The 27,454-nt window shown below is 38.8% G+C and overlaps 1 protein-coding gene across 4 annotated transcripts in view; it reads right to left on the bottom strand.

Moving 5' to 3' along the window:
- The window catches only part of nlgn1 (neuroligin 1), a gene marked incomplete at both ends in the record, with an annotated part of 139,086 nt that overhangs the window by 80,847 nt on the left and 30,785 nt on the right, over positions 1-27,454 (bottom strand). For 3 of the 4 annotated variants that reach the window (XM_079483615.1, XM_079483617.1, XM_079483616.1), the window contains one exon: positions 10,278-10,430. In XM_079483615.1, coding sequence (XP_079339741.1) covers positions 10,278-10,430 — 153 coding nt within the window. Of the gene's footprint in view, positions 1-10,277; positions 10,431-14,536; positions 14,597-27,454 lie in introns of all 4 variants that reach the window. The other variant, XM_079483614.1, reaches the window with a different exon arrangement.

Raw genomic sequence — 27,454 nt, 5'->3', positions numbered from 1 at the left:
CCAGATGTTAATGAAAACAGACCTACGATTAAATTTCTGTCAAAATCACACACATAAACAAACATAACCGAGAGGGCCTATCTGATGAAACGCAGTACTTTGAAGTGTTGCTTCAACTGTCTCCGTGTCTAGGATCAGACCAAAACTGAGTTCTTCCCAGTAGCAAAAAGAAAAAATTCTGTTCTGTTCTGCTTGCCTTCTCTCTGTGATGAATTCTGTTAATGACAATGAATTGCGAACGCATATCCATGGCAAAACAACCCCCGCTTCATTGATAATACTCTTTAGCTCAGTAGATTTGTTAATCGTATCATTTTACCAGAAGGTACTATCCATTACAAAAAAAGCCCTTAAGCTCGCAATAAAAAGACACAGTAAAGAAACTATGATCCAAGCGTGCTTGCCCAAATAGCAAACATTTTAGAAAACAAAAGCTTTATGAGTTAATGAGATAAAAACGTGATATACATGATAAGCATCACTCGAAGCGTCCGTAACTTTGATATTAACCTGGTGCTTTACATGGTCCCCTGTCTTGTGCACGATCTCTGGTAACTTGTGCATTGTTTTTACCACAGATGCGATGTCAGGAGCCAGTTTTGTGTCAAGATGCTACGGCCGTCACTATGCTTCTAGCGTACGCCTCTGAAAACAGACCCAGCTATGACAGCAACCTTTACAGTGTCACCAGGTCTAAAGCAACTTTTTGTACCAGGAGAATGTGTAGAACACACACACAGAAACAACATACTGTACTAAAGATTTGGCGGATAAAATTTGCACCATTTTCATCACCAGTGGGGATGCCTTCAGAAAAAAGCCAAATGTAGTAAATCATGTGGGTAAATCGTATTATGTGAATGAACTAGCAAGCTTTTCAGGTGTAGAAATCAATTAATTTGTAGTAGCGGATTTGCCTCCTGAAGTGAAGAATGTGCAAGATGCATCTTGCACGTAAACGGATTACCAAAAATTAATAAAATGCGCTATTAGCTGTAACGCATAAAACCTGTAATTTACGAGGACAGATTTCTCAATGCGAAAACCATCAGAAATTCTCATTGGTCAACTGTACATCTTAACTTTTGCACACCCATGTGTTATTCAACTTATTACATTTCCCCACTGAAATTAACAGATTCACAGAACACACCAAGCTAAAATTATTCATTTGCATAGAAAACACAAGACTTAAAGTGATCTTGGCTTTTCAAACATGTATGGATTTGTTCTTCCGCAGAACAGAAAAGGAATATAATTTGAAGGATATTGGTAACCGAACAATTGCGGTACTTATTGACTTGCAGCATTGGTTTTGTGCTCATACAATTGAAGTCAATGGGTATTGCCACAGTTTGGTTACCAAAATATTTCAAAATTTCTCCTTTTGAGTTCTGCAGAAGAAAGAATGTCTTACAGGTTTGAAATGACATGAAGGTGAATACATTTTGACTTTTTTTGGGGTGAACTAGATCGCCTATATATATATTTTACCTTCACATATCAAGACAACTTCCAGTCACCAGACATACCAAACTGGTATTGCTTGTCGCAAAATGCAGGTTCTGGTTGAATTTTGGTTTATGTTCCGTCCTGGCGAACATCTATTGATGTGTCAACAATCACAGCACACAAACACAAAAACACAGACAGCTGAAAAATTGCAGAGTAACTTGTTTTCATATGCGTAGAACGTCATAAACAAAACCCGACACCAGCGCTTCGAGAACAGCCCCATGAAATAATCTAGGATCTGTCACAAAGAGCCCAAGGGTTGTCTCAGCACATTATCTACGCAAACAAAAGACAACACTGATGTCGTATCCATATCTGCCTTTGCGAACTGGCAAGAAAATAATATGTTTGACAAATAAAATGACGACTGACAGATAACTGGCCCAGTATTGCATGTAGCCACGAAGACATTTCCATGCTGTCTTGTCTGGTGTTAACCTCAAAAAAGACACGATGTCTCCTAACCACAACGCTTTGCTCATGTTCATTTCAGAAATCACGGTTGACTGACAGAATGATTGACACAAGCAATGCCGGATCGGTCTTACAGAGGCTCACCAATGTCAAAATCATTGTGATGGTATTTTGGCACAAAACCACCTACGCTGTGAAACATTATGAGTGCCATGATCAAAAAAAGACTGGCAGAACAAAGCAGACATTATAAAGACTCGTTATTTTTCAATGCACACAGGCAGGACTCCAATTCATCTGCTGAAACAAGCAGCATGGGGAAAGCTCTTATCCTTTACACTTTCTATGCTTGAGTTACACAAGGGGATGCTGGGAAATCTGCGGAGAGCCTAAACATCTGTTCACTGGCCAGGGCTGATGTCCTGCAAGCCAAGTGCTTCCTTCCCAAAAAGAAACCCAGGCAGTTGGCAGAACCTCTCGTCTCGCCAACGTCCTTGAGATGTTATTTATCCACGTTGACTAAGAATGACTTAGCCTGACACTGAGATGACTTAATAGTCACTACTGACGATTGACGAATGAAAAAATAATGACCGTTGCTCAGTTGTATTAAAGCCTTTATATGTTGAGCTATGGTTTTGGCTTTCTTGTTGATCAGTGGTAAGAGCGTGGCGCTAACAACGCCAAGGTTGTGGGTTCCATCCCAGGGAATTGCACATACTTAGAAACAAATGTATAGGATAATGCAATGTAAGTCGCTTTGGATAAAAGCATCTGTCAAATGCAAATGTTTGCACTGGCGGTAATGCGATTGTACATGTAGCTGTGCAACAAATGGTCACACTAGATAATACAAATCCATTAACGACTTTATTAATGTTTCATCAACACTGAATTCCTAGAGGATTTGAAGTTGATGTGTTGAACAATAACTCGTAGGATATAAACTGGTTTAATCTATACGGGTGCTATAAGTGTCCACATACGTACTTGCAATTCAAAGCTACAAATGGAAGCACATGGCTACCGCATCTATCCCATCTCAGCACTCTTTAAAGGAGACGGTTACTATACATCTGAGAATACAACTCTCAGAAGGGACATAACATAGTTTTCAAATCTCCATCACTTCTGGCCCCTGACCCAGCAGGGCCATTTATGAGACTGCAGGGCCAGTATGAGTAAATTCCTGCTTTCCCTGGAAAGCATTAAGACTTTAACAGGTATCTTTCTCTGAATGATTGAATCAGCCAGGCTGTGGTACAGATTTAGCCGGCTGCCGGAATGAAGATAGATGTTGATGTGACCACACCACAGCGACACGTTCCTGTGCGGATGCAGGAAAGAAAATGTGTACTAATCTCACAGATTAATATCAATGATCCAGCGTCCTATTCTCGATGATTTTTGTAATTGAAATCAGCAGGGCAGAATGTAAAGCAGCTGTAGTTTCTGCAACACCTGCGTCGCTGGTTAACATTTCGTTCGTGAAATCTTAAGTATATTGTTGGGTTATTAGCTTATTATCTTAATTTTTTTTTCAATTCGCCCAAGAGTTGTCCTGTCATAATCCTTCACAGCACGCTTATTTCTAGTAGGGTTGACTCATAATCACTGTGCCGCAAAGGGAAAAGAGATTGACATTCAAAGGGATTTCTAGATTTTTTAAGGTATTAGACCATTTCGGATGCCTTTACTAAAATAACATGTAACTCAAGGACTAGATTCAAAACATTTCTAATAGAGAGAGAAGCATGCACAATTACTCAAGGGCAATAAGAACATGGAATCACCGGATCCACGGTGCACCGTCGACATTATCCGAGTGGCTTAAGAAGAGAATATTCCATCTACTAACATGCTCAGCTGAAGCAGGCTGTTGTATCTGCATGTTTCAAGCTTAACTAAAAATGTCAACAAGGCTAGCAAAACCAAGGTCATGGGTGCGTGTACTGATAAAAAGCACAGCTTATAAATCACTTTGGGTAAAAGCGTCTGCTAAATGTATCATTATATTGTTGTATTCCACTTGGTGCGCCATACAACACGATTTTTAATTTAAGCCTGCAAACACGCATATCTTCGCAAAAAGAGCCGGTTGCTAAGAATACAGGGGAGTTAATACGATTTTGCTGTGGCCAAACAGAATAAAGGGAATTACAAGAGTCAAAAAGCTTGAGGCTAGTGACTCGAGAATAAATCTTTATCTGCTTGGTCGCAGACTAACCTCTGATTCACTGCATTTGTGGGAAATAAGGAGCCGTGAATCTCCTCGGTAACAAATCATAAATAAATCTTAGTGAGGGATTGAAGCAAGTTACAAGGACCAGGATAAATTACTTCAAGGTTTTAGTACGTGCTGATTTTAATGCGCTGATCTTCTTCTAAATCTGAATAGGTTCTTGTTGGTAGATCAAGGTAGAGTTTCCACAGGGATATTTTTATACTAAGGGATATTTTACAAACTTAGGAGAAAAGTGACCTGTACACGCAGTGTTTTATAAGCAGAAAAAAACTAGTTTAACTTATCTCTTACTTCCAGAGTACATAGGACTCACATTATCAAAACCAAAACACCGTCATGCCCCTGACTGCTTCTTAGAAACCTGGCTCACCCCGTCCTGCTCTAAAGCATCATTACAGATAAAAACATTTAAGATAAAGTACAACCAAAAATGCTGATCGGACCTTTCTGAAATTTCAGGGGAAACCATGTGCTTTGACCTTTCGAGTTTGACCATAGTTGAAATAACATAGTAAATCTACTACGGAAAGTGACCTACGGCAACATTTTCTTTTTGTTTACCTTAAAAAAATGCTTTTAAAGTGCCCTGCCAATCGGCCCAAGGCAGGAACAACACCCAGAGAGTCTCTATGGGAATCGTAATTGAATGTAATGCACAGAAAGCACCTAACCAAAAATGTGTTCCACCATCAAAGGTTTACACGCAATCCATTCTCATTCCCTGAAGGGCTCAGAGGGTTCACTGGCTTTAGTCCTGCAGTGTAGTTCATTTCTAATGTGTTAAACACATCCATCTGTTTTCCCCCAGTAAAAGCTACAGCCCCACACAAAACCCAGCATGCGCCTTGATCATCCGCCGCGCCCGACGATCCCTGCCGAAAAGCCCACGAGCGAATCTGGCTAATATCTTTGGCTTCATGGCAGAGATGGATGCATCTGTGTGCCTACATTCATCTGCCGGTACTCTCGCCCGTTCACCCTTAGTAGCTGCTGTCGCCCAGCAAAATGGAAGCAGCGTTGCAGAGGCTGGTGAGGGTGGTCATCTTGACAGGAAGTCAAACTAGTGGGAGACGACTCCTGTGTGCTCGAGGCTGTAAATTACTGGAATTCATGTGCGACCCAGTTCGAGTTCAATTTACCACCCTGATACAGTAAATAAAACCCCAGGGGTGCAGGCAGTTATTTCAACCTCAGAATCAGATAACCTTCTACCTCAAACCATTTTAAAGGTGCCCAAGAATGATGGACACAAATGTGATTTCAGGGAGGGAAAGAAGCGGGTTTGTTTGAAATTCAATGCAAAAACATCTACATTAACTCAAGTTTTCCGTTCAAGAAAGGCCTGGCATCAAACCTTCACCAAACCTTCGTTGTTGATTCAACAGCACACCATATCTGCCCATTTATTAATATCCACATTAGTCTAGCTTGTGGCTATACACGTCAGTGAAACCAAGCCAAATGCAGAAGGCAAGACGAAGAGAGAGAGAGCTAGAAAGAGATGTATGAAGGCAAGGAGGAGCTGTAAGTAAATGTGCCCAGATGGACATCTGCTGCGCTCTTGCAGGCTGAACTAATCCCTTCGGTTAGCAGTGCTCACAGGGCAAAGCCTCTGCGATGGCAGATGTCCTCCGTCCTCTGGTACTTGCCATTTTGCCCTCTACCAAAGCAGCCACCAGTCACAAGCACTGCAGCTCATCACTTAGGCTTACGCCCCCTTAAACGTAGACTGTTAAGATGACAGAGTGGTGCCATTAAATCTATAGGGTAGCATGAAAGCAGGGTCAGGAAAAAGTCCCTTCAAGGCAACTCTGTGCACTCGGCAGCCATCTTGGTAGTATTGGACAGCTGTTTTCTATGGATGTAACAGACATGCATGTACAGATCCTGTCTAAAAAATCTACAAAATCATTGGTTAAGATCGTTTGAATCAAAGACAGTGGCATTGAAAATGAAATTGAAACAACAGGATTTAAAATGTACATAAATTATTATTTATTTAAAATCGCTACGTGTATTATGACATTCAAATATTTAAATTCTGCACAATTTTTACCAATGTCATATTTATCATATTTATTCCTTTTTGTAATCATTCTGTGATCAATAGATCAACAGGTTATACACAGATTTGTTGAGTCAAAAAGAGCATAGGTACAATTTAATTCTGAAATACATGTCATACAAATCCATCTTTTCATATACTGTGTAATAAAATATACAACAAATAGAACTGTACTGAACGCATGATAAAACATAAAACTGTATGTCTAATTGGCAAAAAGGCATCTGGTATTAATCCTTTTATTCTTTTCTAATATGCATTCTCGAATTTTGAAAAGAAATACTTCGGTCATAAAATACTTGTGAATGTCTCTCTGAACGAACACAAACTTATTAAAAGAAAAGTTCACCCAAAAACTAAAACTCTTTTATTATTTATTAACCCTCATGCCCGCATACAGAGATTGAATATTAAAATCATGATTTATGTTCAGCCGAACAAAGGAAATCATGTACATCTGGGATGGTATAAAGATGACTAAATGAAAAAAGGCTGAGTGAACAATTCCTTTGAATCTTATGATTTTCAACAATTTCCAACTCTGCATGCGTCGTTTTTCAGAACCATTTTCCAATAAGAAAAAATGTATCCATCATCAACAACAGAACCTACATATGGAGTACAATATAGGGCCAATATGGTACAGTCTCTTCGGTCTGAAGAATTTCTTTAAATTGACCACCCATCTAAACAAGAGCTCTAACAGCCAGTACCGCAAGCAGTGGTGAGGCAAAATAATGGATGAGCAACAATCCTGCCGAGTTGTTAAATGTTTGTTAAGATAAATAAACACCCTCCAATGATTCATCTCCCCAGATACGGTGCTTACAGAATAAGGTCAGAGATCATACATGCCTCCTAAAAAACCCTGTGGCGAGCTCACGCTTAAACAAGCATATGACTCAAGAAACAGAGAGTGAGAGAACGCGTGAGAGAGAGAGAGAGTGGGTGAGAGAGAGGACAAAAGACAGAGAGAGCAAATGTGATTAAAGAGGGAACACTTTGAGAACGACAAAGCAAGAGTTGGAGGTTATAAAAACCAAAAGACTAATGAAACTGAAGCATTATGGGAATTTGTTTCACCCGAGAGAAAATTAATAAGCATGAAAAATAATAATCCTCTACACGCGTCCATAGAATGATTAAAGCGAAACAACAAAGCAATTATTACAGGTTACGCAACGTGGTTAAGTTTTGACAAAGAGGAAAACGGCCCACGAGCGCACACACCTCCAGCACCACTGCATGCACGCTTGTGCGATGCCCGCGCCCGTCGCTACAGCCAGCAAACCTCTCACACTCTCACCGACAAACAAGTCCTGATGCGCTGGGCATCGACTCAAATCACAACCCATTTAGATCCACCTAACAGTTCTACTGTAACCCAGTGTGTCATTCTGGAACAAATGAACAATCGTTCTCAACAAGAAGCCAAAGATTGAAGACGATGAGAGGAGATGGAACATCAATATTCTTGGTAATTGGTGAAAATCTGGTGAGGTTGTTTCCTAGAAACTTTCAAGCTTGTTAGAAAATATGATTTTTAGACCAATATAACAATCAATGTTGCTAGAAACAATCTTGACTGAGTTATATCCAGTGTTAATTGACCCTTCAGCAAAGCGCTTCATTTGACTGCGTTTAGTCATTACGGTATTAATATTTATATTATTTGAGTTAATTTTTTCCACTTTCACTTCTTCAACTTACTCTGTTTATTCTTTTGAATGTTATTGCATTTTTATCATCTTGCAGTATTCTACTCTCTTCATTAGAATGTATTCAACATTATGTTTTAATGAATATTAAAAGTGTCACTGAAAATGTTACATAATAGGAGGGTTAAACGGCTCTCTGGTATATAGTTCTGATTGGTCAGTCATCCAAATTCAGTTTTGCCTCAATAACAATGGCTAAAACTAAAAACACACCACTTATACTTGTATTGTGAGTCATCTTGACCGACACTTTGATGTATTTTTTTTCTCATGAATTTGTTACTAATCGGCTAACAAAATATTTCAGATCAATATTTCTATCGAATTATTTATGTTTGCAAGTAGCTGTGTACTGTACATCCAACCCGTTGTTTATTTTGCGATAACAACCGTCTCTATACAGTACGGATGCATATTTTGGCCTTCATTATTGGTGCACTTCATCAAAAAACCTTTTGTTTTTTCCTGTTATTTTGCACAGGTATGGCTCTATTTTAGGTTCAAAACATAGAGATGAGAATTTTAAATGCTTTTAACCGGCTAAAAAATGTTGGTACGCAGCAGCATTACCCCCCCCCCCAAGGAAATGATGATGGCGGTCGGTAAAACAGGGCCCTTATGACGGCTGATTAGCTGTCGGAGAGCAGTTTTAGTCGGGCAGGCATGACAAGCATGACTCGCTCCATAAATCTACAACGGTTCTGATAATGACACTCAGACTGTGTGCATTAGGCCCTCACATCGCAACACCTTTTCTGTAAGCTCATACGAACCCCAGACAGCCATGAGAAAAACACGGCAGCCATAAATTAAGGGTTGTGGCATGTGGGGACATGCTTAAACCCCTAATGGATCTATGTGCCTAAGATAGAGCAAAAAACAGTCATCAGCGGTATATTTGTTAGATGGAGGTGAGTGCTGGCTGCATCATTAGAGCAGAAAGATCAGGTCGGTTCTCATTCACTAATGGTGCCAATACAGAAATGTGCATTGAATGACATGCATGTGACAATTTGGAGCAAATGTTTGAAGCCAATTTGTTGAATTTAGGCTTGAATATTGACACACAAATCAGATATGTCTGCTAACAACCTTTTACTGTTCAAAAACAAAAACATTTTATTTATAGACAGTCGAATGTTTTGTAGGACCAATAGAAACGGTTTATTTTTTACACTGTAAGAACTGTAATTTTACTGTTTTATTTTAAAGAGTTTCTGAAATAAATGTATTCACAGAAAAAGTCTGTTAGTTGCTTGTAAAATAACATAAAAAACATGTAATTTTACTTTACAAAAATATATATTTTACGTTTATCTCGCGCCTTAGCTCCCAGAATATTTATGGTTATTTTTTACAGCCTACCGGTACAAACAGCTGACATGAAGTAAAAAAAAATTCACTTCACCTTTAATTGAGAATTCACTTTTTAATTTGCTTGATCGATGTTATATCGTGATATGTTTTCCTCAAATGATGCATGCATAAATAAGTTGCTATATTACATAAAATATATCCACTATATTATTAAAAGCAGGGGGTTCATTATTGTAATTCCAAATAATAATTGTGTTTATCACTGAAGAGTGACCGCCACTTTCATATAAGGACAACAATGACGGATGCATTTGTTCTACGAACACAATGAACCATTAGCATAAAAAAACACACAGACTAATATTGATGAGGCAATCTAAGTTGAGAATCCATGTCGTATAAATTAATTCATCTCCACGTTTCTAAAAAAAACGCAATCTAGACAGCTCGAATGTGTCGAACATTTCTCGCTTTTTGAGAGACTCTCCAAACGTATTAATGAATGCAATGCCATTTGCTTGAGGCAATCTCAACTGCCTGTATCATTAACTAAAAATAACCAATTATATCTCTATCCATGCATCTGCTGCTTTGAAAAAGCGCTACGGCTTGAAGAAAAGAACACTGAAGTAGAGAGAGAGAGAGAGAGAGAGAGAGAGAGGGAGGGATTGGTGTTTTGAGAGGATATCTGGCTTTGATTGAAACTGGAAGGTCATAAAGTTTTGATGGCCTCAGTATTTACTATCACCTTAAATCACGCACAACTACAGCCAAATTTTCTATAACAAGTTTTCATGCTTGCGTGCTGCTGCGGAGACCGCCGCCACTTCCCGTTTTATGCTTATGAGCTAGAAGCTATTCACAGGCGACTAAATCATCTTCCACTGGAGTGAATCACGTATCAGCAGAGAGAAACAATACAAGAACAAGCTATTTCGAGAATGTTACAGCTCTCAAACATGGAATTGTGAGTAAAAAGTCAAGCGCAAGGGAAACTGCTTACCGAGCACACCAAGCCGATAGTTTACGGTTATGACGATGACGTTGCCGTAACTAGCCAGGATGCTCCCGTCAAACATATTCCCCGTGCCTTCCATGTAGGATCCTCCGTGTATGAATACCATCACGGGTTTAGGGCTCCCGCTCTCACGAATGTCTAGAAAAAGGAGGACAGAAACGATTAAATGACAAATTACTGCAGACAGCTGGAGATGCATTCATAGCTGAGGGCTTCCATTTTGCTCAATTTGGCCACATTGGCTTTATTTTACAGATGAGATCAGTTTTAGAAATTAGCTCATTAATTTCCTAGGCAATATGAATGTCATGTTCCTGGCGATCGGGAAAATATCCTGTTATGATTTTTGCGTGCGTTCACTCTCTCTTGCTCTTGAAGTGCCTGTCAGCAGTAAAATTGAAAATTAAAATGGGCATTTTAATTTATAAAGTATCAGTTTGACTTAAGTTTTGACATCTTCCTAGGAAACACTGTCTCCAAACTTCAAGTAAACCTTGAGGGGGAAAAGGTATCCTCTTTCACCTCGTCTTCTCAGATCTCATTTTTCGTTCAGCATTGAAAATAGCACACTTTTGAAATTTCCATACGTTGCTAAGGCAGAGTAATCCACTTTAGGAAAATGGTCTCTGTCCGAGAGGGAGTTATTTTCACAAACACAAATGCGATGCAGATGATAACTTTTGTCTTGCTTGAGGGAGAGAGCCATTTCATCACGGTTGCAAAGACTTCACATAAATCTCTGTTATTTTATTGGGCATGCGGGGACCTGCTTCCGGGAGGTCTTATAACAAGCTAAAAAACAAATGAAGAAAGCAATCCTTTTCCAAAACAATTTTCTTACGGCCGGTCCTCTTGCCAAATGCTCAAAGTGAAATGTGCACACAATGGTTCTTGAGCAGGCGATGTAATGTCTCAAATCTTTTCTTGACGTCTTCTGTTTTGGCTTTGTGTATCTATTTTTGTTAAGCTGAATATAAAAAACAATATGGTGATATATAGTATATTTGAGCATTAATAAGGTCACCTTCTGAAACCCAGATAAAACACAGACACTTACAAAACTGGAACAAAAGTCCTAGGTATCCATAGAAAATCATTTGGGTAATTTCACACTTTCAACTTCAACGGTGTTCAAATAACTCCGGCAGAACTCTGAAGATTGTCCCCAAATTCCATGCAAAAAAATCGATGTGTAAAATCTCCAGCTCAGTGAGAATCAGTGTCCATCAGGAGAAAAATGACATCAAGTGATTCCTCGGCAAAATAAATACTTCATTGATCTTAGTTATCCTCAGTCAAACTGACAGAAATGCTCTTCATCTCCAGACAAGAGGTGAAATAGTGCATGTGCACAGCAGGCTGTTTGTAACTCTTCATTATTTTGTTAGACGCTTTATTCAAATGTCATATATCAGCGATAAGACCGGTTTATCATGTCCTCTCTTTGGAACGTCACAAAACGATAATATAAACTAAAATACAAGTGGCGTTGCACTAAAGTATTTGGCAAGGTTACCTATACATGCATATCGCTGATCTGGATGTTTTTGTTGTGTTATTACTAACTCCTTATGACGTTATGTCATTTTAGACTTAAAAGTGTTTCATATTTGTGCTACCTGCAGCACCAAACAGAATAAAATGAAATAGAACGAAATACACCCACATCACTGAGGTCATATAAGATTTCTTAATATAACTTATTGTATGGCCTGTAATGTCTTTCCTGAATTTCTTTGGTATTGCCAGTGGATATTTATACTTAAACTTTCAAGTACTTTAACCGAGCAACCAATTTTCTCGATTTTATTTTGGTACGTTCTGTTTTTTCAAATTTTTGACCTGCCACAAAAGGCCACACACTGTTATATTGTCTCCTGGGCCTATTGGTACTGATTACTTCAAAAAGTCAATATATATGTTTGTACCCTTTGTTCTAAGGCGGCAGATTAATGAACGTGTCAAAAGTGGCTATTGATTTTGGTGATAGTTTGCTTTAGTAAATCTCCAGCAAATAGTCATATCTGAAGAATCCCTTGGCATTTGGAGTTGTTGCATGTGATTGATGATCCCGAGGTATCTCTGTGTGGCGGACCGCGCGCTGCCCTTATATCAAAAACAAAAAATGTAAACTAATTAGAATGGATATTAATATCCGTAAGTGGGCCGGTGATGTGATCAAGCCAATTACAGGATCTATGAAATGAAATCAGAGGAGACGGTTGGCGAGAACTGTCGCTGGTGTCGCGGCAGCTGGTATTAGCAGTGTGCACTAATAAGGTAGCGTTATGTCTACATAATTAATGTGCCCTCTGTGTCTCTTCACAGCCCGATCAGATGCTGCCTGAGTGCCAACCGCCATACCTTTGCCACTTAGCACAAAACAAGGAAAAGACAGGACATGTTTGATTCGCTGAGGTGAGTTTTGTTTTAAACTTTATTTTGAATTAGCTTTTATTTTAGTATTTATTATATTTCTATATATGTTTACTTTATTTCATTTTTTTCAGCTAATAATTTAATTAGTTGAATAATTTTAGTGCATAAACTTGATTTTATTCAGTGTATTAAAGACCGGGTAAAGAGAAATCAGAGATTTTTTTCAAAACACATAAAAAATGTTAAAAAAAGACTCAGAAGTATGTAGTACTGAATTGTGGAGTTAAGCCCTTTAACAGGTTTTCACCAAATCTGTGTTCATGGTTTTCTGGGGGGCCAGAACTTACTCGGACTTTAAGAAACTATATATTCTTAAATCATATTTAGGATTTCAATTATCAGAAATGTTTTAAGCATTTTAGTCTTAATAAACAATAACAACCTTCTTTTAAAAATTGGTGTTTCACACGGCGATAAACTCGATACATGATAAACCGGTTTCTATCTCCAGATAGATCTAAAACAATGACCTTCTATTACAATATCTCTAAAGTCTCCAAGAACAAGCATTTGTTTTCTTTGATCTTCACATATTAGAAACTAAATCAGAACATAAGGCTAGTAGTTGTCTTTTTGCAGACGATGTCCTTTGGAGCAGACTGGGCTTGTGTTAGTCTGAGGGTCCTTGGAAGGTTATCTCTCCCTCGCTGCGAGCCCCATTGTGAGTTTGAGCAGGTCCTTGTAAAAAAACGAAAATCCGTGCTTTTCACGAATGCTGGGGTTGCAATCAAAAGACCTGGTGACCATGACAGCCTTCATAGCAGATGCTCATCTTGATGGTGTCATTCAGTAGAGTAGCAATCCGAGAAAGCACAACATCGCCAGGGCGGTCTTGATTTATGTGGAGATTTTGCCATTGGATCCGAATGCATTCTCGTCTAAGATGGTTCATTATGTTCGTTTCTAGTGTCCAGTTGCATGTTTTCTTTCAATTTTCCCAGTATATTTGGCCTGTTTAAAAGGATTACGCTTCGATTTCCAAAAGAGCTGATTTGAAATACTGTGGGACCCTCAGTGTATATTTGTGTTGCTGTAATCTTTTGATGTGCAGATCAAAGCGACCAAGCTCTTTCCTGGTTTTAGCCTCCTCTAATTGGATCTTATTTCATTTGATTATACAGGAGACAGTCTTCATCGGGTTTCTGTTCTGACATGAATGAGGAAGGAAGTGCTGTTATCACACAGTCACTCAGGGATTACTTTTTGTAATGCTCAATGTGTTAATTTTGCTGTGTATCTTTAGATTTTTGCACAGCCTCTAAACATGGGGCAGATTAAACAGCTCGATTGTAATGGGTGTTGATGCAGGCGGGCCGACAGAAATGCAGACACATCAGTATAGATTCCAGGAACATACAATGTTGCGTAGGAAATTTCTGAAAAGATGGTTTTCAGTATAATTTTGGAAATCAGTGAGATTATCTCAGAACTTTTTGTTTAAGAGAAGGCAGAAGGGTTGAAAAATCATGCAAAAACGGTTAAGAATTGATATTAGGATTATTAGTTTGTTTTGTTTTGTTTACTTGTCTTTGTTTTTTGTTTAGGTGAGATGCAACATATAAAATCAAAAGGAAATGATAATTAAAATATTCAAGCAAAAACCTATGAAGGGTTATTAACAATTATGTGTCTAAAATGACGGGAGACAGGTCACATCAAGCCAAAACGACAAAACACATCCAGCAAAAAACGAGCAAGAAAAAAGAAATTTCCACTCTCAAAAAGGACAAGAAATTTAAGAAAAACAAAGAGGAAAAAACTGGAGGGTTCCTTGTCATGCATAGCAGTTTGGCATCAAAAAATACCTTCATCCTCAGCACCGTCATTATCAGCTAAATCATCATTCTGTTTCTTTGAAAGAGGACCTAGGATCAAGAATGGAAAAGATGGAGCACACAGAAAATACAAGAGCAAACAAGTCTTCAAAAAGTGCTACAAAGACACAAAGAACTTGCACTGAAATTCTTGTTTTTTAAGTGATGCCGTATTCAAAAAAATATAAAAGAAGTTAAAAATGTAAGTAATCAAGCATTCTCCAAATCTATGAAAGACAATAAAAGGGGCCTTACTGATTTATTAATAACTTGTGTTGTTTATTTTTTAAAAGGATAGTAAGTCAATCATTCTGTTTTTCAGATGTTCAAACGTGTTTCCATCTTACAGGAAAATTGTATACAGCATGTATCTTTCAAACCACATTTAACATAATAATACATCAGAGCAGCCAATGCAAGGCGTTGTTAATTCCCATGATGCTCATGTGAGCTGTCATTTCACACAGAGGTTGGATCTCCTCAAAAATGCGAAAGAAAACTTTAATTGTGCTAAATGTGCTTTAAAAATGCTTCACACTACTCCAAAACATACTGGTGGTTTGTAGGAGAGTATGAATTAAGCTTAAGACAATGTATTATTTTTAAAGTTTTCATTTAAATAACAACGCAATGTCAAAGGCTGATGCAGTTTAATACTGGCTGACATTTCAGTGATACACGTAATTCCAGACACACAAACACACGAAACCCACAGATGAACTCACGCACACAGCAAGCATAGCCTATTTAAAATGAGAGCGCATGCAGGCATGTTTGTGTAAGAGAGGAAGAGGTGAGGATGTGCAGGGTAGGAAGATTGGGAGATGAGGCAGCACTCTCAGCCAAAAGTCAATCTGTCCATTTAATCAGACAGCTGGGGCCAAAACCCATGACCCACACATTCTAATGGACCAGCACAGGGAAGGGAGAGGGGCTGTGGGCCGCATTGCGTCCATTTCATTTTGGAGAACCGGTGTGTTATCCGGTGTGGGTCAAGTCCTTCTGCTGTTGTGAGTAGGAAGCAAACATTGTTGTTAACATTATGGTGCTGCTCCATGCATGTTTCTCTGGAAAATGAATAAATATACATACATTAACATCAGACTATATTTAAACACAACACGTGCAGTTCTTATAAATCAGGTCAGTCGACGCCCTTAGTTATACAATATGGAAAAAAGATGACAAGTTTAAACATTCTGTTGAAAAAGAAACGTTAAAAGGAAAGTTCACACAAAAATGAAAATGTTGTCATCGTTTCTTCATCCTCATGTTATTCAAAACATAGACTCTTTCTTATGTGGAACACAAAAGATTATATTTTGTTGCAGTGGTTTTGTGCTCATATAATGGATGTTATTGGGCCCCGATGTTGTTGAGGTACCGACGTTCTTCAAAAATATATTCTTTTGTGTTCTCCAGAAAAGACAAAAATCATACAGGTTCACTTTAAGCATTGTTTTGCATGAAAATAAAAGATTGGGCCCAGTTCAGTGCAAAGCACATATTCCTTTATATAACAAGTACGTATGATATTATAGCATAAAGTTGTCCAAATTACAACTTGTCTTGTTTCCCAGGATAAATAAGTCAACATTGTTAAGACATGATGAATTTGATGAAGAAAATCGTAAACAATTATTGGACATCTTAGGTTTATTTTTCGTAACCCACTGGCAAATTGTTCAGCATAAATTAAAACACACTTAAAAACAATTTGCTAATGGGGTAAAAACATATTTTCCTTTGCAGTACATGTCTCATTTAATTTTTTTGTCTTATCCTAAATTTTAAAATCCTTATTGACAAAGGAGGATTTATTTCACTGAATAAGACCCATTGGCAAAAACATTATCAACATAATCATTTCAGGTTAGAAAAATGTAACAATTAATGAGTTTACCTTTCAAAACACAAAATAAATAACTTCTTTCAACTGAATATATTCCCAACACAAGTCTATAAACATCTCAAACATTTAAATATGTCCGATAACACAGCTAGCACAAATAAGCTCACACAATAACATCAACCATAATGAAAATGACCTCAATATCCCGGCCTAGCAGCCTCATAGTTTCACAGCTTATTACTCAGAAGGATTTCTATCAGTAGATAATTGCTTTCAGAGCCGTCTTCATTATATAGGAAGGAGAACTCCAGCGCCTCCCGAGCTCTGCCTGACACGGAGGCCTGAGGTGAACTGAGCCAGCAGACAGTGAAAAGCAGAGATCAAGCCTGACCAAGACCTGGCTTAGACTTAATCTTGCCATCAGTACAAAACATGTTTGCCAAGACTGACTTTCTCTAGATCTTGAAAAGCTTTGCTGAAGTCTCTAAAGTGTTTCCATCAACCAAGTAAAGGTTGTCAGAACAATCCTCTGTGAAAGAACATTGAGTGTGAGATATCTTTCTCACTGTATCATCTGTCTGCTAACTAGATTTGCACTTCATGAAGGAAATGCCAGTGATTGCAAGGCAGCAAAAAATGTTTTTAGGTGATGTGAGGATGAAGACTTTGATTTTGTACAATGCTTCAGAGCCAGTTTACTGATTTCTTAAAGGGACAGTTCACCCCAAAATGTACATCTGTTATTTACGCACCCTCAAGCTGTTGGAAATCTCTATAAATTTTATTGTTTAGCTGAAAATTCTTTTTTGGATAAGTGTGGGAAACCAGAGAGTTCCGAGGGACTACTGACTACCATGGTAACCATTTTCTGGCACCTCAGATCTGTTTGGTTATAAAGATTTCTCCAAATATCTCAGAACAATGAAATTATACAGATTTGGAACAACTTGAGGGTGAGTAAACGATGACAGACGTTTACAATATTTGGTAGCCACCCCATTAAAACTTATTATATACTGTACATAGACAGCCTTGCAAGCACTGTAACATAAACTTCGTTTTCCCCAAAGTATTCTCTAAAAAAAGCTTAGTTACTTAGTTACCTCACCATGTAAAAGCCCTTCTCATAATAACAGGATGTCTAGAGAACATTCATTTCTCAACACATCAATCCATCATCAGCCCATCTCACATTAAAACAGCGCGTGTCTACTTTTCTATCCATTCTCATGAAGCCCGAAAGTATTATGAGGCACCGTAGGGCACTTATTCTCCTCGCCAGCCAGTCACCCCACCCCTGAGAGGGGTCACAGCCCCCGCTGGAGTCCTCGGTGTGACCTGTACAGCTGGTTTTCACCTGTCTCTCTCTCTCTCTCTCTCTCTCTATCTATTTCTCTCTGATCCAGGTTCCAGTCAGTTGATCAAAGGCAGCAGAGTTCACTGCAAATCCACTGCATGTGATCAGCTACCGCAAAGACATCATGGATGTGTTCACTGTTTCCTAAGTTCACTTTCTGCTGACCACATTTCATTCAAACTTCATTAAACTTGAGTCACAAAGAATATATATTTTGCATGTGAAAACCATCTTAAAGGGACAGTGTAACCTAAAGTTGAAAATTCATTCATTATTCAGTCACCATCATGTCATTCCAACCCGTGTATGAATTTCTTTCCTCTGAAGAACAGAAAAAGTCATATAAAGGTTTTGAACGACATGAGGGGGATAAATTAAACCATATTACAAGTTCATTTATATTTGTATTATCTTCATATAATATACTCTTACATAGACCTAGTACTGTATATCCTAGTCCCCATACACCTACTGTATGTAAATATGCACTTACTGGACATCCACGCTCATCACTCCATCATTGTCATAACGCGCTAGATTGATTTATCATCGCACAACTCACCGGCTCGGCCTACAAAAGCATTTCCATATCGCCCCTTATGGCGCCATCGATTGGTGTTCACCTCTGACTGATAAACTGCTACTTCATGCCCGGCCACTGTTTAATGCAGCGCATCGGTAGGATACACCCGACTGCCGCGACTCCGGGATGCTGACTGAGTAATCGATGCTCGGAGGTGGACCGAGTTCAGATCGAGCCCATCGACATCTACGGCATTTGTCAAGCAGCCCCCTCTCAAACTCAGTGTTAAGCAATCACAGGCTTAAACAGTCATTAACAAAAGCCATAAGGAGACACCAGAAACTGAAGAGCCGGTCTTGATGAGAAACCCAGTGTAAATGTTACAGGAGAGGATAACCGAAGTGCATTAGTATCATGAGTCTTGACTGTGCCCTGCATGGCAGAACGCAATAAGCGCTGATGAGTATAATCACACACTCGGCCCAGATCTCAGCAAGATGTATGTGTGCTCTGCCACCAGCGCATTTAACTCTATGAGCCGGGGTAATTTACCAACTGAAGGGTCTGAGAAAGCTATGGATTTTCGGGATAAATAACTACAGAGCAGGCAACACCTGCACGACTGTTGCTGCTACCTGATACGTGTTAATGCGTGACCGGCGATCTCATTTCTTCCATGTTTGATGGGTTGTGAATCTAAAAATAAGTAAATTAGGATGTTATCTTTTGCATATTATTGCGTATGAAATTGCACACGGTGAAAATGCAACTAACGACTCCTCCTGTTCAAAGCACAACAACATAAGATGTTGTCATGTTTTCATTCTTTTCCGAAAAGGAGATAAACAAAACACGTTCTGTAGAGCAGTTTGTCTGTTTAGGGCTACTGTAGAAACAACTTGGCAAATTTCATGTAAGGGGACCTGCGTTTGTATGTAGATAGAAAAAGCAAATTCTAAGGTGATAACACTTTTTAATGTAAGGCCTTTCTACATCTCTGAAGACATAGTTATGTATATTATATTGTATTTCTGTCAATAGGTCCTCCAAAAAATTACACACAGCACCTTTAAAGGATGTTCTGTAATTCCCATTGGATTTCATTACTGTTAAAGACAAACAAATCCAAATTCCTGCTTAATTTTCTTCAAGCAAAAAAATTTTTTCACTTGATTTAGGGTGAAAAATCACTCAGACGTGATGTTGATTCACCCAAGGCTTGACAAGTCGTGAGATCTATAATGATAGTCTCGCCGCCCTAACTGACTCGTCTACGTCCACAGGCAATAACACCTTAAACATCGGTGTAAACAAACAAATTCAAAGAAGTTGAGCTGTTTTACTGCATTGATGCTGTTCATGGTGGTTGCCACTGAATCTGACGCCTCTTCCAGACAGATGAGAAACCTAAAGACACTCTTTCGAAAAACAAACATCCTCGAGCCACACTCAAGGATGTATACGCGGGCACAGAGAAATACGAGTAACTTCTCCGATTGCCGCCTGGTACATGGATTTTCACAAATCCCGGCTAAACAAGCCCAGGGCTTGCAAACATGCATCATGTAGCTAAAAGCTTCAGCAGCCTCGCTAATTCACTCGAGAGAAAGAGAGAGAGAATTCAGAGATCAAATGGTCAGAGGACAAAAAAGACAGAAAAATTAAGTGCAAACAAAGAAAATGATGCATTTCTGTAATATGCGATAATGCGTTTTTTCTAGGGTTGCCAGATCTAGCATGAAATGCACCACTGTCCTGTGTTTACCAGAAGAACCCAGAATCGAGAATTCATGAGATGCAGCCCTGTTGGAAAAATCATTTGAAGATGTTGTGTTATGAAACATGGTCTGTACATGTCAAAAGCGTGTCATACTGTAGGTTGGTCCAACTGTCATAATGTTGCAAAAACTGGCTTGACCATCTTGAGCTATGACTAGCTGGTAAAAAGTTTGTGGCTGGTCCAAATTAATATGTGTATTGGTCTGTCACACTTGAGTTTTTTTACACAAAATAGATATTTAACACAATAACGTCACAATCTTGTTGTTTGGTTACAAACATTCTTCAAAATATCTTATGTTGTGTTCTGCAGAAGAGAGAAAGTCATTCAGGTTTCAACTGTCCCTGTTATGTTTGTTTACAACATGTTCAACAATCACCTACAGCCAGTGGCCTACCTGGATCTCAAACAGCATATATTTGTATAAAGAAAATGAATAGTGCCCCTTATTGTCCTTGGAGAGAAACTGAGAGTGCCCCTTGTTTTTCTCTGCTGAATCTGGCAGCCCCAGCATCTGCACTCTTTATTTATTCATCCATCTACTCTGGCGTCTTATATTATTGCATATGGGGAGTTTCTCCATGAGGAATTACATTGTGTTTCCAGCAGTCGCTGTCAGGCAGTGCACACGTCAGCTTCCCATGTGGCAGTTGTGTCAAACGAGCATCCGCCCCAGTCGCACAGCAGCGCTGTACAACATGACAGCCGTACGCACCCCCCCCACCCATTCTCTCTCTGTTTCTTTCACAATGTTTCCTAAATCAGCCAAAAGACAAGGAGAGTGTAGCATCTAAGATCAATCCGCTTACAAATGCAATCCCAGCCGTATTCCAAAAGTATGAATATTTCATAATGCATCACAATGGCAACCTGGGGTTATATGCCTAAAAGCTGTTGTGTATATGTTATTCACCATACGTGAACAAATCTGAAGATAATCAAAGCACATACTGTAATATATGAAAAGTGTCTTTTTACGCAAGACCTTCCTGAACAAGGTTTTACAACAATTGAATCGGAGTTGTGAATTGGTTAAAATGGAATGCTAAGAACTGATTCACAAAAATAAATCACACTTGCTGACAAAATCATCTGAATCATAACAAATATGATAATTATTTAATAAATAGCCCAGTCCTGTTGGGATTTTTTCAAGCTGGTGAAATGCATGTGACATTCCCATTTTTACAAGAGTCCCTCGTGAATATGTTCTCCAAAGCATGGTGGCCTTCCCCATTTCTGTGAGTAGCCACCAGATCGCACAGAGCCAAAACTACAGCAGCAATATCCAGAACCGTGAGCGCAGGATGATTTTTTTTCCAAAAGCCCCCGCTAAGAGCAGGGGGATAATGGCAGGGACCAAAATGTCACCGTGGCCCTTAGATTGTGAGGTGCTGCTCATTAGAGAGAAAGAATGACAGGACTTAAAGGCAGGTAACATTTGTGACGAAAGATTTCATTAGGAGCTGTCAAAGCCATAAGAGTCGACATGGAGGGATGACAAAACTTGTAATGAGCCGGCTACCCATGAGGGAATAGAGAGAAGTCCACAGGTGGAATAAGATGGAGTCAAAGACCCCACATTTTAGCGTATTAAGATCTGGGCTGGGTGTAGATTCAAGGGGGGATGCTTAACTATTATGATTGTGTTCTGACCTATTTCAGGGGACTCAAACTTTGCTTCTGGTGGGGCCTGCCGAGGTGAGTGTAAATCTGCTTCGACACACCTGCTTGTAATTTTAAAGTATTCCTGAAAACCTTGATTAAATGGTTCAGGTGTGACACCCCTATTTAACTCTATAAGCACATTTCTACAAACACGGAAATTTTCATCCCTATATGGCTCCCATCATAGCATGATTTGGCCCATTATCGTAGTCAATTGCTTTATTTGTTCCTGCGGTGTACAGGTGGATCTAAAAGTCATCTTCTACTGTTGGTGCTTACTTTCAATTATAACTTACAGAGTTTCAAACACTGGGCCGTGTCTTTCAGACTGCCACGAGAGAGGTGACTTCATGGTAACTAGCCTCTGGGTGATTGACAGATTTAAATTTGGTGAAAATGAGAGACAAAGCAATAAAATATCACTATGCAGAATGAATTCATTTCATGGCAAGTCCAGCGAGTCAGAAACGGTGACCCAAAGTCAACAGGAAGAGCAGAGCAGGTAAAAAGGTAGCACGATTTGATTAAGGCTATTCAAAATGTACCCTTGACGTCGGCCCCAGAGGATTCTGGGCGAATAAAGTCGGCCCCTGAAAGCTTGAAGGCCTCCTCTCTAAAGAGAAGCTGAAAGGCACAAAGTTATTACACATTCCGTTAGCGTACATAGACAGAACACTGTCAAATTCAACTTTTTATGAAGCTAGTGTTTCAGAGAGATCGCAGAGAAGGTTTAAAGCAAGTTATACTTTAAAAACCATATCATTCGTTTCTGCAGCTAAACGTCGGCGTAAGACAATCATCAATTCCTACTATCAATAATATCACGGAATCACTTATGCTTCGGTTGGTGATCTTAAAAGTGCTGAATATGACTGGTCTTATTTGTTAAAACAGATTTTAGCTGTCCTCTTTACCCGTTAATGGAAGATACTTTATGCTGAATTTGATCTCGCAGACCTTTTTTGGCATTTACGATAAGACAGACGAAATCAGTTGCAGTCTTTTGCTGAAAAAAGCAGGTTGGAGAATCAGAATTGGTCATCTCTTGATTTTTGCTTTCTTTCTGTCTAGCAGGGGGCAAATGATCGCTGGTACTAAAGAGGCTTTGTTGCACTTAGGCAGGTGCAGATTGTGATATTTTCTGAGAGAGAGAGAGAGAGAGAGAGAGAGAGAGAGAGAGAGAGAGAGAGAGAGAGAGAGAGAGAGAGCACGAGAAGCAAATAATGGAGGTAATAGATTCACCCTATTTCTGAATACTGCTGGTCATCAGGCAGCACCTGTAAACTCCTTTCAGAGGTCAGAACAGCACATTAAGACCTGGAATGTACTTAAGGGAGCTTACTGGAATCAAGTGGAACAAGTCTAAACAGCATTTCACATTTGACTTATTTGATTAACATTACATTAGGACATATAGCAAATGTAATCCATTTTATAATCCCCAAATGGCCTCTTTATCAAATAATAGTTAGATACCACCGAGTTCACGAACTGTGTCCAACCCCCCACTGCAAATCCATGTCTACATCATTTTAAACCACAACGGGGACACAGTCCTATGCTGTCAATATTTTGTTAAAAGACAAAGAAATTGATGGACAGAAGAATGCACCATAGCACATACAGTACATGTAAGTACTAACAACTACTGACTATCCAACATTTTCTGTTCATCATCTTTATTTTCTCTGAAGCTTATAATCTGATGAGTGTGTTCAGTGTTACCCAGCTAGCTGCTCTGAAACCGATCTTTTATGTTGTTTATCAAACTACTTCCCAAAAGCACAGTTTCTTTAAAAATAGAGTTTTGTTAATATTTACAAATGGCAAGAGGCAACATGCAAAAAAATGGTTGCGACAAACCTTTGAATAACTGCAGAATCTTTGAGCCCTCAACACACATTTCACTAAATAGAAAAAACACAGCCTTTGAACCAAGATACACTGTAAAATCTGAAATAAAAAGTACAATTAAATTGGATTAACACGATTTTAAACAAACTTTTTTCACTTGTGACCAGTTGTAGCTTGCTCAGCTGTAACCTTTAAAAATTGCGTGAGAGTCTACATGGATAAGTTGCATAAATTGAAACTAATTGTTGAAGTAATGCTAAAAATGACTAAATTCTAAAATAGTCAATGTACAGCCAATTCGATTGTGCTAAAACATTTAAATGGGTCCTGTTTTGACTACACAAAACTACACAGATAAACAGCATTGCCACATTTGATGAAATTATAGAAGACCGTCTTCCAATGCAATCTGAAAATCCCACATCTTAATATGATCTCGCCTGGTTACACACCTCTCTCCGTGAACTAACAACTTCTGTTTTTTCATTTTTGCTACACATTATAACTCCTGTGAAATGAAAGCAAGCTTCAAACCCAGACCAGCAGAAAACCGTCAGTACTTTCAGACAGACTGGCTCCTGATCTCATTACCGTAAAATACACATGGCACTTGACATCTTCTAAGCGAACAGAGATGTGATCTATGTGTTAATAGGGTCAGAGAGCAGGCCGTACATGAGCCAGACAGACAGCGCGGCTGAAAACGGCTGGCACTTCTGATTAAAGCTAAGGCGGCACTAGGATGAACCCTTCCTGTACCCACAAATCCAAATAAAAACAACGGGCCAACAGAAAGCGATGACGGGAGGTGTTGAGCGTTGCGCGTGTTCACTCAGGCTGTTCAAAGAAGTTCCAGACGCAAACGGGCTAATTTGTGACCGTATTATATTTACCCGTGATTTCAATTTCAAAGTGCTGCATTAGCGAGCAGCAGGGATGAAAGGCTCGGAGAGCATTCTCCGCGCCGACAACGCCATCAACATCCTTCAAGCCCGAGCCCCTCATCAACCGCAGCGTGTCAGCAGAATTATACAGCCTCTCTCTACACAAATGAACTCAAATGCCGCCCGATATCCCCTGCTTGCTCTCAGGGACGCCTTTGATAGCAACTAGCAAATTACAATTTTTTTTTAATCAATAATTCATTTCCCGGCTCTTTTCTGCACATGGCTGGAGAAAACTCATGAAGGGCCAGCAGATAAACTTACCGAACAAGTTATGTAAATGGAGTATCCACAAATGCTCGGTGAGGATAAACATCTCACTTTTAAATAAACAACCATAGACGGGCAGGTTTGTTATGTGACCGGTTTAATGTTTACCAGTTACCGCGGAGAGACAGAGTTCATACATAAATCACTTTGGCTGCCAGAGAAATAGATTTGTATCACCTACTGCATAACCTTTGACGGTTTGATAGAAAACAAGTTGAGAGGGTATTTCATTTTTTTTTCAAACTCAAATCCTCTTACAGTTCAATCTCGTTTTATATTTATGTCTTTGCAAAAACACTATAATCCAAAAGGATACAGATTTATCAGTAGGACTGTTCCCCTGGATTGAAACCCACGACCCTGGTGTTGAAGTACCATGCTATACCTGCCGAACTACAGGAACACAGATTTTTCACGAAGCAAATTTTAAAACAATCAACAACTTAAAAGCGAGCTCAGTCAACTAGGATGAATTACTAGGAACAGAAGGTTAAACATGAGCTTTCATTTTTGCCTGACAGACAAGAGCATTAGTAAAGAACAAAACTCCCATAGGTGGTTTATATCAAATCTACGGACGGTGTGATGAAAGCACAACATAGCAACGAGCGTTTGACATCTGTCAGTCTTGTGAAGCCTGCTCGAGCCAGAAATGCAATCCCTCTGCAAGTTTCTAAAGAAAAACTCAAATGTAACAACTAGTATTCTACAACACAGCAGCTGAAGAATATGTAAAAACACGAGCATGAGGAAGCAAAGGAAAAATCAAAGCGGAAATCGATAGCACCTGCAGTGAAGTTAACGTGGCTTTGTGAGGTTTAGGCAGCTCAACACCTGATCAATGAAGGAAAACTAGAGATTGGTTTCTGTGCTGAAACAGGCACCACAGAAAGATATTTTCTACTTCTGTGTTGGGTCAATGTGAAGATGCTCAATAAAGTTCATGTGAGCCTTATTGTTCATTTGCAATATATCATTTAATAAATATAATATAATCAACATAATTATTACAATATAATATCGCTCAAGTAGGTGTGTGATTTGTCTCTATATCAGCATGGCTGTGATTAGGCCAAAGGCACGAATAATACAGTATATCATATATTTTATTATAGTGTAAAGTGTAAATAGCGGCGTAGTGATAAAAACGGAAAAGCGGTTTTTCATGGGGATCCTGCTGTCTTTCTTCCGAGAAACAGAAAGATTTGTTATATAGTATAATATAATACAGCTGTTGTTGTTCTTAATAATAACATAACAATAATAATGTATGATGTGTATTATATTATTACATTATTTATTATAATTCATTGTTTATCTTTAAATATTTACATTTTGGACACTGGACCACTAAACCAGTCTTAAGTATACAGGATTATTTGTGGAGATTGCCAAAAAACATTGTATGGGTCAATATAATACATTTTTCTTTTTTGCCAGAAACCATTAGGATATGAAGTAAAGATTGTTCCATGAAGATATTTTGAAAAGGTCCTACCGTAAATCTATCAAAATTTACATGTTTGTGAGTGGATGCAGAATACCAAAATCTCTACAAAACAAAACAACACCTACAAACTTCATTCGTCGCTGCCCGCTCTTTGGGAATTACCCACTCAAATTTGGTAACTATGTAAAGCTTAGAAGTTCAGTTTTTGGGTTCTTCTTCTGGGATTGTCTCAGGATAAGACTTTTTTTCCCCCCTCAGATTCCAAATATTATCCTAACAAAACATACATCAATGGAAAGCTTTTTTATTCAGCTTTCAAATGATGTATAAATCTTAATTTTGAAAAAGTTACCCGTAAGGTCCAGGGTCACATATATTTGTTCAGCAGACACAAAAATATTTAGATGCAACAAATCAATAGAATATTTTGAGTTGCAGAGGACTGTTTTTTTGTTTGTATCCAAAGCAACAGATGAGAGAGCACACAGCCGGGTTCTATGAACACAGTATGGTCATGCACTGTATATTAAGCAGTAAACCTAATTCAAGTAGTGTGTGTTTTTAAAAAATGGTACGAGATTTTAATAGAACATAACAGTGAAACCACGACTGGAGGATAAAAGCTTTGATGACTCTGTAGTGTTGCATTGTGGGCCAGAAAAGCTTCTTGCTTTTCGTGCTTTTGAACCATTTCAGTATTTACTTGAGGATTAATACCAGGCTCGAGGGAATGAGATAAAAGTGACATATGTGCGCAGACATGCATGGTGAATCAGACGGCTTTGAGGAAAAATACCGTCAGTTATGTCATATTCTCGCTAAGCTCTCAGAAACACACACATGGAAACGCAAGCAGAAATAACAAAGCAAATACGTCCACCAGAGAGGAAATTCATCCCAAAACCGGTTGGTGTTTGTATTCAGACTGTATAAATATGCGATTGTAGAGACTTAAAGGGAACGAGACAAGACGGCTGATAGAACATGACATAAAACATGTAATGAAAGACGTCGCTGTGTGGTCACTCTCGGTTACAGTGAAATCACAAAACTCAATGCAAGTAAAAGTATCCGGTTGTATTTCATTGTTTAAAAGCTGATTACTTTTTTATCAATTTTGTATTAATCTATAATCTTCATCTGTAATCTTCAACAGTTTTCAAATCATAAAGGGGTTGAGATGTGACACCAAACCAGCTCCAGCCATTTAA

The sequence above is a fragment of the Barbatula barbatula genome, assembly GCF_947034865.1.
Source record: "Barbatula barbatula genome assembly, chromosome: 20".
NCBI lineage: Eukaryota > Metazoa > Chordata > Actinopteri > Cypriniformes > Nemacheilidae > Barbatula > Barbatula barbatula.
This window is presented reverse-complemented; position numbering and strand designations above follow the sequence as displayed.